We start from the raw sequence: 12,739 nt of genomic DNA, 5'->3' as shown, positions 1-12,739 counted from the left end.
GAATATCCGGATAACGCAGGACTTTCTGATTCGGCACGGGTGGATCCTGAACTTCCCGAAGTCTCACTTATGCCGCTCACAACGGTTGCTGTTTTTGGAGATGATTCTCGACACGGTCAGTCAGGGTTTTCCTTCCTCGGGACAAGATCCTGTCTCTGCAGACGCTGGTGCGATCAGTACTTCGACACCGTCGGGTGTTAGTGTATCTTTGCATTTGTCTTCTGGGAAAGATGGTAGCGTCGTTTGAAGCTCTTCCGTACGATCGCTTCCACTCTCGACCTTTTCAGCTGTGTCTTCTACATCAGTGGTCAGGATCTCATCTGTTCCTTCATCAGCGGGTGACGCTATCTCCAAAGGCACGGTCGTCGCTTCTCTGGTGGCTCCAGTCAGCACATCGGTTCGGAGTGTGGGATTGGACTCTTCTCACCACAGACGCAAGTCTGCGAGGCTGGGGGGCAGTGATCCTCGAACATCGGTTCCAGGGACGCTGGTCGTTCCACGAATCCGCTCTCCCGATAAACATTCTCGAACTACGGGCGGTATACAACGCCCTACTTCAGGCACATCACCTGCTGCGCGGTCGAGGGGTCAGGGTTCAATCCGACAACGCTACGACGGTAGCGTACATCAACCGTCAGGGCGGCACTCGCAGCCGTGCGGCGATGAGGGAGGTCACCAACATACTTCTCTGGGCGGAGGAGTATGCTCTGTCCTTCTCGGCGATATTCATTCCAGGAGTGGAAAATTGGGAAGCCGATTACCTCAGCCGACAGGACATGCACCCGGGAGAGTGGTCACTCCATCCCCAGGTGTTTTGTCAGCTGGTCCGCCAGTGGGGAAGACCACAGATCGACCTCATGGCGTCCTGCCTGAACCATCAGCTGCCTCTTTATTACTCTCGAACGAGGGACCCGGCGGCGGCGGGCGTGGATGCCCTCACAGCTCCTTTAGAATTTCCGGTACGTTTTACCTCTTTCCTCCCTTCCTGCTGTTGCCTCGGGTTCTACAACGCATCAAGAGAGAAAACGCTCTGGTCCTCCTGGTTGCTCCAGATTGGCCACGCAGGACTTGGTACTCCACCCTACACCTGTTGTCAGTAGCCGAGCCTTGGCCCCTGCCACTACGGGACGATCTTCTGCAACAGGATCCTTTTCTTTATCCAGACTTACGCAGGCTATGTTTGACGGCGTGGCTGTTGAGAAGGCCATCTTGAAAAGGAAGGGGATTCCTAGTACGGTTATTCCTACTATGCTTCGGGCTAGAAAGTCAGTCACATCGTCTCACTACTACCGCATTTGGAAGGCTTATGTAGCTTGGTGTGAACGTCGACAATTTTCTCCTTCAGTTTTTCGCTTGGCCCACCTTCTCAGTTTTTTGCAGGCGGGTTTTTCGGCAGGCTTAAGACTGGGTTCACTAAAGGTGCATGTCTCTGCTCTTTCGGTTTTCTTCCAGAAAAAGTTAGCCTTGCTGCCGGAAGTTCAGACTTTCTTTCAGGGGGTTTTACGAATACAGCCTCCCTTTCGCCCTCCGACAGCACCATGGGACCTCAATCTGGTCCTCTCTTTTCTGCAATCCTCGTTGTTTGAGCCTCTGGAGTCAGTGGAGATGAAATATCTCACCTGGAAGGTGGTTCTTCTCCTGGCTCTTGCTTCGGCTAGACGGGTGTCGGAACTTGGGGCTCTCTCTTGTCGTCCTCCTTACCTGGTGTTTCATGCTGATAGGGCCAAGCTCCGTACTCGCATGTCTTTTCTACCTAAGGTGGTGTCCGATTTTCACATCAATCAGCCACTTGTGGTTCCGGCTCTCTCGGTGGACTCTCCAGATTCAAGATCATTGGACGTGGTCAGGGCGCTCAAGATTTATGTGGATTGGACTAAGGCTATTCGGAAGTCCGATTCCTTATTTGTTCTATACGATGCTAACCGCCGTGGTTGGCCGGCTTCTAAGCAGACTTTGTCACGATGGATTCGGCTGACTATCAGACAAGCTTATTTGGCAGCTTCTCGGGAACCTCCGGCTTCAATTTCAGCGCACTCTATGCGTTCTGTGGGACCTTCGTGGGCGGCTGCCCGTGGGTTCTCCATGACTTCTTTATGTCGGGCGGCTACTTGGTCGGGCCGACATACGTTTGTCAAATTCTACAGGTTTGAAACTTTTGCGGCCTCTGCATCACAGTTTGGCCGAGCGGTTTTACAGGACTCTCAGCGCACTCCCGCCCGTCTTGGGCACTCTGGTACGTCCCCATTGTAACTGCGCTCCAGTGTCCCCTAGTGGATGAAGGAGAAATCAGGATTTTGGTACTTACCGATAAATCCCTTTCTCCGATTCCACAGGGGACACTGGGCGCCCACCCAGCGCTGTTTCCTCCTTTTTTTCGCTTAGCGGTTCGCAGATCACTATGTGACTGCTTGTTTGGTTCAGGTTAACCTTTTGTTAGGTTAGGTTCCAAGTTGGTTTTTCGTGTTATCCTGGTTTACAGGGCGGCGTTAACCTCCTCTACTTTAACGTTCGTTTATTTCAGCTTTCCTCGGGCACAGTTTATGTAGACTGGCTTGGAGGGGGGACATAGTAGGGGAGGAGCTAGCCACAGTGTTAGAATTTTAAAGTGCCAGCTCCCAGTTACTGCCTACTATTTCCCCATTGTAACTGCGCTCCAGTGTCCCCTGTGGAATCGGAGAAAGGAATTTATCGGTAAGTACCAAAATCCTGATATCTCGCTCCACGGCTGCTAGACATAAATCACATGTATCTCGCTCTGCCGCTGCTAGACGTAAGTCACATGTATCTCGCTCCGCGGCTGCTAGACATAAATCACATGTATCTCGCTCCGCAGCTGCTAGACATAAATCACATGTATCTCGCTCTGCCGCTACTAGACGTAAATCACATGTATCTCCTGCTGCGGCTGCTAGACGTAAGTCACATGTATCTCGCTCCGTGGCTGCTAGACGTAAGTCACATGTATTTCGCTCTGCGGCTGCTAGACGTAAGTCACATGTATCTCGCTCCGCGGCTGCTAGACGTAAGTCACGTGTATCTCCAGCTGCGGCTGCTAGACGTAAATCACATGTATCTCGCTCCGCGGCTGCTAGATATAAATCACATGTATCTCCAGCTACGGCTGCTAGACGTAAATCACATTTATCTCCAGCTGCGTCTACTAGACGTAAATCACATGTATCTCGCTCCGCGGCTGCTAGACGTAAGTCACATGTATCTCGCTCCGCGGCTGCTAGACGTAAGTCACATGTATCTCGCTCCGCGGCTGCTAGACGTAAATCACATTTATCTCGCTCCGCAGCTGCTAGACATAAATCACATGTATCTCGCTCTGCCGCTACTAGACGTAAATCACATGTATCTCCTGCTGCGGCTTCTAGACGTAAGTCACATGTATCTCGCTCCGTGGCTGCTAGACGTAAGTCACATGTATCTCGTTCCGCGGCTGCTAGACGTAAGTCACATGTATCTCGCTCCGCGGCTGCTAGACGTAAGTCACATGTATCTCGCTCCGCGGCTGCTAGACGTAAATCACATGTATCTTGCTCCGCGGCTGTTAGACGTAAATCACATGCATCTCGCTTTCCGCAGCTGCTAGACGTAAGTCACATGTATCTCCAGCTGCGGCTGCTAGACGTAAATCACATGTATCTCGCTCCGCGGCTGCTAGATATAAATCACATGTATCTCCAGCTGCTGCTGCTAGACGTAAATCACATGTATCTTGCTCCGTAAATGCGGAAAGCATAGGTATATACACTGGCATGCAGAGTTGTACGCTTGGTTTGCTACTAGATATCATTAGTGCGTACTTATCCTATACTGGGTGCTAATGATACCCTTTCTCCAAGTCCACAGTAGCACTAGCATGTCCACACTGAACTTTCCCTACATGAGAGTGCCCCATAAACAGCGCAGTTACGTCAGTATGTAGTATCACCTGTATATGCGTGCTATCGGTTCCATAGCTGGCACAGTGTGTAAATGCGCCAATTAACCCCCTTTTTCCAACAGGCATACCGTGCTTCACGCCCATTGTGTGCAGAGGTAAAACTCTAAGGAGTAGATTTACTAATACTTCTAAACCTGAAAAGTGGTGATGTTGCACCTAGCAACCAGTCACATTCTATCTGTCATTTCTCTAGTACATCCTAGAAAATGATAGACAGAATCTCGTTTACATTTTAGAAGCTTTAATACATCTACCCTTTAGTGCAGGCCTGGCCAACCTGTGGCTCCCAAGCTGTTGTGAAACTACAAGTCCCAGCATGCATTGCCACAGTTTTGCTGTGAGGGTATGCTAAAACTGTGGCAGGGTAGTTTCACAACAGCTGGAGAGCCACAGGTTGGCCAGGCCTGCCTTAGTGTGTGAGCGTGATGTATGCCTGTCACATGCAGGAGCATCAGTAGGAAGCCATCCTTGCGATGTGAAAAAGAAAAGTGATCACGCTAGTGGGGGGTCCGTACTACTGCGCATGTGAGCAGTGGCGCTAGTAGGGGTGAGCAGGTTCTAATTTCCCATGCCCGGGCTTCTTGGTTGGACCCGATGGGGTACTGAGTCCGCAGTCCCCTCTATCCCCCCTTCTTACCTCTCAGCCAGCCGTAGCTGCCTCTCTCCCCAGGCCAGGGCTGCGGTGGGTCCAGTGAGGCTGCTACCACTGAGTGCAGCAGTCTACTCTGCCTGCAAGGAGGTTAGCACACTGACCGGCCCCAAAACACACACACACACGCTTCTCGGATCTGCCCCTGGCTGTGGGGCTCACGGCGCATAAGCTGTACTTTTTTCATGTTTGTTTTAAAGGGTCCATGATTAGGCTACACCCCCTGCTTTACCGGGGCCCCGACAGTCTCTCTACAGACCTGCCATCTGCCCCGCTGACCACATTGCGAGTTGTGGTGAAATTCGCGTGTATGCCCCATAATGATAGTTATCGGCGCCCTGTAGCCACCAATGATAAACTTATTTCTCAGTCTTTTTCAAGTATTCTTCACAAGAAAAATCAGTTCATGTCATCGTACTATGTTAAGATACTGAGTTTGACTCCTTTTTATCTTTTTATTTTTGAGCTGCAATTTGTATAATGTGGCCCTGCTGTTTTTCTTTCCCATGTAGAACTTTTTAGATAATTTCCCAAGCAATGACATCCTGTCATTTGTTGCAAGAATATTCTTACTCTTTCAAATGATGACTGTATATCCGTTGTTGGGGTATCTTGTCAGAGTGCAGCTCCTCGGACATATCTTTGGAAACAATTATCCAAGGTAAGCTGTAGTGTATGTTCATGTATGTGTTATGGATGGCGTGCGGTCTGTGCCCAGGTGATTAACTGACACTGTGGGCGGAATTCAAATGTTTTCCTGGCCGGCAGCCACTAGTTGGCATCGATGGGAGCTATTCTAATGTGGCTCCGCTTGGACGCGATCGGCTGCCGGCGTCTACATTTCGGCTAGCACACGCCGGGGGTGGCGAGCTGAAATGTATGAAAAGTGATCCGTTTGGGCGCCCAAATGGCACTTTTCCTGGAGCTTTATGCGGCTAATGGGCACGATAGGGGACATCAATTGTATACGGTCCCCTGTAATCTCCCGTCACTTTAGAGGGGAGATCGGGGGCGTTAAGATTCCCCACTATATATATATATATATATATATATATATCATGTCCTAGATCTATGAATAGTATAATTTACAGCATAGGTTCTCAAACTCTGTCGTCCGTGAGGACCACACACAGTTCATGTTTTCCAAGTCGCCTCATAGAATGTCAAGTGAAATAATTAGCTCCACCTGTGGATGTATTAAATTGTCACTGTTTGGGGTTCCCTAGGACCGGGTGTGAGAACCATGGCTCTAGAGTACCACGCCTAAAGCATACTATTTTGCGTGTAGAATTTGCCAGTCTTTCCCCGCACTGCTGGAGCATTCTCTTTATTATTAAATGGTTTTCGGATTACAGATTACGTTATGCCCGTGTACAAACTTCATGGAATTTACGATGTTTCTCACAGTTTGCTATGTGACTACGGCTTCAGTATGAATGACCAAAGTCCAAGATGCAGATTCGTCAGAATGCCGGCAGCGGGGCGAGTGCAAAGAGTCCCCTTGCGGGCTTGCCACAGGTTCTATTCCCGCTCTATGGGTATCATGGACACCCACAAGTGGAAATAGCCCCTTTGAGGTGGGATTCCTGCTGTCGGTATTGTCAGCAGTGGAGATTCCGGCATCGGGATCCTGACCGCCAGCGTATTAACTGCATCCAGTGACCACATGGCCTATCTAGCTGTATCCACATGATGGAAGGCTCTTTTTTAGTATGGGGGCAATTTACTAAAAGCTGAATACAGGAGATGTCAGCGATAGCCTAGCTCCTGCCTGCAAATAAGTAATGCAGAATACCGCAAGCCTTAGGATTCTCAGTGGAGACTGCTGCACCGATTTAGTAAGCTATGCTTGATCACGTATGCTAACGCCATCTGCAGGTGTAACCTAGAGGCCACAGTATTGCTGAAGATGGATATTCCTGGGTTGTGCATGCGCAATACAAACACACCTTCCATTGCTGCGATACGCAAATGACAAATGTACTGTTAATGGGTCAGCGATCCGTACACCTTCTATCGCGTGTGCTGTCCTGGCAAGATTGCATCGGTAAATCGCCCTATGAATTCCTTTGTTATGGGCGTGTGTAGTGGCGACAGCGGATGAGAAATAACGTGGCAAAAATGTGGCTTATAATAATAACAATAGGTGCCTTATATTTACTCCAGCGTTCCCCCACTAAGTTACTGAGCGCGCCTGTGCTAAGAATGTTATGGCGAGTATTATACAGCTTGTATGAAGATTTCGTCCTTTTACATTAGTACTGTTAATAATAACTAGCAATAATAATAAATGATCAGTACTATGTTACTGTATATTAATATCTGATATATTTTGTTTTAGTTTTTTCCATGTCCTGGGACTGAACATCGCTGTTGTCGGCTTTGGCGTTCTCATGGCCAGATTTTACCCCAACATAGGAGGAATTATTAGGTACAAATATGTTTTATATCTTCTGTTGCAGTTTCCATTGTCTCAGCTACGTGCGCTCAATTTACTAATGAAAGAAAACAACTCAAATCTTGCAATGTTGCTTTTTGCTGACTATAAGATATTGTTTTGTATACAGGTGAGAATGCTTACTGTATATTGACACAACAATTATATATGGGAGTTTCAAAGCCTTTTCACAACACTGTATACTGTGCTATCATACTGCCACCTACACTTTTCCATCCATTCCAGCGAAACACATCAAAAGAAATGTTAGCACCTCTACCGTATATATAAGTCTAGCACCTCTACCTTATATGTCTAGCACCTCTACCTTATATACAGTATATATAAGTCTAGCACCTCTACCTTATATATATGTCTAGCACCTCTACCATATATACAGTATATATGTCTAGCACCTCTACCATATATACAATATATATAAGTCTAGCACCTCTACCTTATATATATGTCTAGCACCTCTTCCATATATACAGTATATATGTCTAGCACCTCTACCATATATACAGTATATATAAGTCTAGCACCTCTACCTTATATACAGTATATATGTCTAGCACCTCTACCACATATATATGTGTGTGTGTGTGTGTGTGTGTGTGTGTGTGTGTGTGTGTGTGTGTGTGTGTGTGTGTCTAGAACCTCTACCATATATAATTATATATATATATATATATGTCTAGCACCTCTACCTTATATATATGTCTAGCACCTCTACCATATATAGAGTATATATGTCTAGCACCTCTACCATATATACAATATATATAAGTCTAGCACCTCTACCTTATATATATGTCTAGCACCTCTTCCATATATACAGTATATATGTCTAGCACCTCTACCATATATACAGTATATATAAGTCTAGCACCTGTACCTTATATGTCTAGCACCTCTACCTTATATACAGTATATATAAGTCTAGCACCTCTACCATATATACAGTATATATGTCTAGCACCTCTACCTTATATACAGTATATATAAGTCTAGCACCTCTACCTTATATATATGTCTAGCACCTCTACCATATATACAGTATATATGTCTAGCTTCTCTACCATATATACAATATATATAAGTCTAGCACCTCTACCTTATATATATGTCTAGCACCTCTACCATATATACAGTATATATGTCTAGCACCTCTACCATATATACAGTATATATAAGTCTAGCACCTCTACCTTATATACAGTCAGTAGCGGATCTTGCCACGGGCAAGCAGGACTTTTGCCCGGGGCGCCGCCTTCCGGAGGGCGCTGGCGCCATCCGGAGGGCGCTGCACCATGGCAAGATCCGCCACTGCTGTGCCCTCCGCTGCCCGCTGTGTCCCCCGGCTCTGCGGCTGTGGTCCCTGCTGTGGTCCCCTGTGAAGGGAACTAGACGCGTAGCGTCTAGTTTCCCATCGCGGAGAGGACCTTTGCTGAGCGGTGCGCGATGACGTCATCGCGCACCGCACAGGAAAGGTCCTCTCCGCGAAGGGAACTAGACGCTACGCCTCTAGTTTCCCTTCGTGGAGAGGACCTTTTGCTGTGCGGTGCGCGATGACGTCATCGCGCACCGCTCAGCATTTAAGCGGCGCTTCTACTGTACAGGGGGCGTAACTGACCACGCCCCCTGTATTAAGCCACGCCCCCATCCCCTGCCCGGGGCGCCGAGGGCCCTCGAACCGGCCCTATATACAGTATATATGTCTAGCACCTCTACCACATATATATGTGTGTGTGTGTGTGTGTGTGTGTGTGTGTGTGTGTGTGTGTGTGTGTGTGTGTCTAGAACCTCTACCATATCTAATTATATATATATATATGTCTAGCACTTCTACCTTATATATAAGTCTAGCACCTCTACCTTATATATAAGTCTAGCACCTCTACCTTATATATAAGTCTAGCACCTCTACCGTATATATAGGTCTAGCACCTCTACCGTATATATAGGTCTAGCACCTCTACCGTATATATAGGTCTAGCACCTCTACCGTATATATAGGTCTAGCACCTCTACCGTATATATAGGTCTAGCACCTCTAACCGTATATATAGGTCTAACACCTCTACCTTATATATGTCTAGCACTTCTACCTTATATGCAAGTCTAGCACCTCTACTATATATATATATATATATATATATATATATATATATATCTATCTGCATGGTTGCAATCCTGTAGCACCTCTATAGTATATATAAATTTATATAAGTCTAGCACCTCTACTTATATATGTCTGTCACCTTTACCGTATATATGTCTAGCACCTCTACTATATATAGAAGTCTAGCACCTCTACTATCTATATGTCTAGTACTTCTACCGTATATATAGGTCTATCACCTCTACCTTATATATAAGTCTGTCTCCTCTACCGTATACAAGTCTAGCACCTCTACTATATATATATATATATATATATATATATATATCTATCTAGCACTTCTACCATATATAGAAGTCTAGCACCTCTACCGTGTATATAAGTCTAGCACTTCTATAGTATATATAAAGTCTAGCACCTCTACCGTGTATATAAGTCTAGCACTTCTATAGTATATATAAAGTCTAGCACCTCTACCGTATATATAAGTCTAGCACTTCTATAGTTTATATAAAGTCTAGCACCTCTACCGTGTATATAAGTAAAGTGATTTCTGTCTTTTCAGGTTCTCAGGAGCTGCCTGTGGCCTGGCGTTTGTCTTTGTTTACCCGTGTCTGATCCACATGATTGCCCTATATCGCAGCCAACAGCTCCGGTGGTATTCCACTATCACACATGTCTCCATAATTGTTTTAGGTGTGGCTAACCTGGTGGCACAGTTTCTCATGTGAAGGACAATTTACACATTACTATTTACCCTTTCTCTCTCTGTGATGCTGGACAGATGTACTGAGATGGCGAATGCCCAATTTCTGTAAAACGGTCTATGTATCACCATAAGAATATCACACTCTGGTAATATTTGCTTATGATGATCACAGCTGTATGTGTCATTATATGAAGTCAGTCTCCTTTGTTATGTGGCTAGATGGAGTTAGAAGTGCCATAGCAAATGCAAATCCAGTTTTATTGAGCTAGGGTAATTGAAAGGGAAAAATATCATCAAAGTATATAATTATTTAATATTGTAAAGCGTAATCAAACTTTGCTCCTTATTTTATTAGAACAAAAAATACGCTATCATTAGTCTTTCAGGATGAAGTTGCTGCCACAATGTTTTGGTTGGCGGTTTTGTCTTACAACGTTCTAGTTTCGGATTCTGTAGCTAAGATAGGTTAAATGCCACAAATAGTTTGGTTTGGTTTTTGTCTCTGACAAATGGACCGCCCAATGATGGGAAATGCAGCCCGCCCAGCGATAACAACTGTAAGTGCTAGAATTGTCGCTGCTCGTGGGTTTGACTGGGAAATGTAAAGTTTGTGTTTTGCACTTATATTATTGCTGCTTTAAATATCCAGGTTAAAACCCACTTCTTTGTGAATCTAGCCCCATGTGTGATGTATCAGCCTTCCCACAGGGGCTCTGCCAGGCCCTGGTAATGGGAGGGGGTTTGGCCAGACCTCGTCCTTAGAAAATGTAAAAGAAAGTTTGTGTTCGGCCGCCAGTGTTAGATGATGTGGGCGGCAGCGGCTCTCCCCCCCCCCAACCCCGCACATCATACAGGGAAGGCAGATGTACTAAGTCTTGGAGACTGAGAAAGAGTGACAAAATGAAGAGGGATAAAGCACCAGACATTCAGGTCTTAATTGCCATGCTATAGGCTGTGTATGAAAAATGGCAGGAGTCGATTGGCTGGTAGTTTATCTCTTTCCACTTTATCACTCTCCAAGGCATAGTGCATCTGCCACAGGGAGAGAGAGGACTGACTGCTTCTGCAGCTGCCTCTCTGCGCTAGGCTTGGAAGAGGCTGCAACGGGGAAGGGGGGGGCCTCCAACTGGCCCGGGTAAAGAGCACCTGTCCCCCCTACTCTCTTGGTGCCACTGCCTGCCCGTACATTTGCCAAAAATATGGCACCAACCTAGTAGATCAGGCCTAAATGACCAAAGTGGCTGATTCAGGGATTTGCGGAACTTCGTTGTTCTCACAAATCTCAGATTTTTTTCTCTTTTATATGCGCAGGAGGGAGGCAGTCAATTTACCGCCTGTCGGAATCCCTGCAGTCAGGATACCGACGCCGGAATCCCGACACCAGCTAAAATACCGGTGGTCAGAGTCTCGACCATTGGCTGGTTACCCCTCTTGGGTGGTGGTCCACGCCACCACCCGGAGGGAAATAAAATCTTGTTCTATTCCCCTCCGCCACACTTTGGGCTCGCCATGACCAAAGAGTAGCGAGCCCGCGTGGGGATACGCTGCACTTGCCGCCGGGATCCCGGCTATCGGGCTCCTGGCGTCGGTCTACTGACCACGGGGATCTCGTATTGATCCCGCGCAGGAGCCGCACTGCACATGTGCAGATCTGGTCCAACGATATTGGCCGGAATGCCCTGAAAGCCAAAGCATGATTGACAATGCTGATGGCTTTTGGGGCCAGCGACGTTGAGCGTTCCAGAAAACACTGGCCCCTGCTGCGATTTGGCCGGACATCCTGAGTAACCTGATGCCTGAATGCCTCACACAGAGGATCCGATGCTGTGTCTTCAGACACAGCCAGCGGATCACAGAAGCTGGCAGTGGGCATCTTTTACCTCAAGACGCCTCCTGTGGCTTTTGCACATTTTAGCACAGCCGCTGCGTACAAAGACGCAGGTGCTGTGCCTTTATCATCTTTGCGTGAGGCCCAAAATGTTTTCCTACTGTCCATTTGTATCTGTCTAACACTTATATTTTGATGGTAGTTTTATAGTCTAAAGCTTAAATTTATCAGTGTTAAACAAATGTCCATGAAGAAATAGCATCAAGAAAACAGCAGTATCCACTGACATTTTTTTACCGTTTTTTACCGTTTTGTGTATAGTTATTGTGTAATACACTTGAATACACAACTAACCACAACTACTACCATTTTTTCAAGAGTGTATGTCATTTATTACTGTACTTTGCAAAGGCTGAAACATGTTTAAAAAAAAATTATATATATATATATAGTGATTAGTAGAAATAAAATAATTGAACATGATTTTAGAAATAAGGTGTCAAAACATTACTGTACATAGACGGCCATTAGATATCCTGGGTAGCTAGCACCGGTTTAAAGCATTGGGCTTTATAAGCCCATAACAATTAGGCATAACAATCATGTTAAAAGGTAAGTGTGCAGTGCTGGATACTTGCCACAATGGTAGAGGTCACTTAGGTCATGTCAGAAAGAATTTAGGTCCTCATTCAAATCTGTTGTTTTACATATAAGACAAAGGTTCCCAAACGTGGTCCTCAAGGCACCCTAACAGGCTAGGTTTTAAGTATATCCATGGCTCAGCACAGATGGTTAAATCAAATTGACTGAGTTACTAAAATAAGCCACCTTTGGCCAAGCATTGATATACCTAAAACCTGGACCGTTTGAGGACCACGTTTGTGAACTTCTGATATAAAGACATAATTAGCAATTATCTAGTCATCACCAACTCCTAAACTATAAAACTAATGACAACTCACACATAACCCATAACGTTTTTTTTTTTAAATTATTATTTATTCGACATAAATAAGCCATTATGTAGAAGACGTGTGAA

The 12,739-nt window shown here is 45.9% G+C and overlaps 1 protein-coding gene across 2 annotated transcripts in view; it reads left to right on the top strand.

The window, feature by feature from the left end:
• The window catches only part of SLC38A9 (solute carrier family 38 member 9), a 423,549-nt gene extending 411,484 nt beyond the window's left edge, over nucleotides 1-12,065 (top strand). For both annotated transcript variants that reach the window (XM_063962241.1, XM_063962231.1), the window contains 3 exons: nucleotides 5,114-5,262; nucleotides 6,943-7,032; nucleotides 9,729-12,065. In XM_063962241.1, the coding sequence (XP_063818311.1) occupies nucleotides 5,114-5,262; nucleotides 6,943-7,032; nucleotides 9,729-9,894 (405 nt within the window). In that variant the 3' untranslated portion in view covers nucleotides 9,895-12,065. The remainder of the gene's footprint in view (nucleotides 1-5,113; nucleotides 5,263-6,942; nucleotides 7,033-9,728) is intronic.
• The last annotated feature ends 674 nt before the right edge of the window (nucleotides 12,066-12,739 follow it).

Source organism: Pseudophryne corroboree, chromosome 1 (genome assembly GCF_028390025.1).
Source record: "Pseudophryne corroboree isolate aPseCor3 chromosome 1, aPseCor3.hap2, whole genome shotgun sequence".
In the NCBI taxonomy this organism is placed as follows: Eukaryota; Metazoa; Chordata; class Amphibia; order Anura; family Myobatrachidae; genus Pseudophryne; species Pseudophryne corroboree.
Note: the sequence above shows the minus strand (reverse complement) of the source record. Positions and strands in the feature narration are given on the sequence as shown.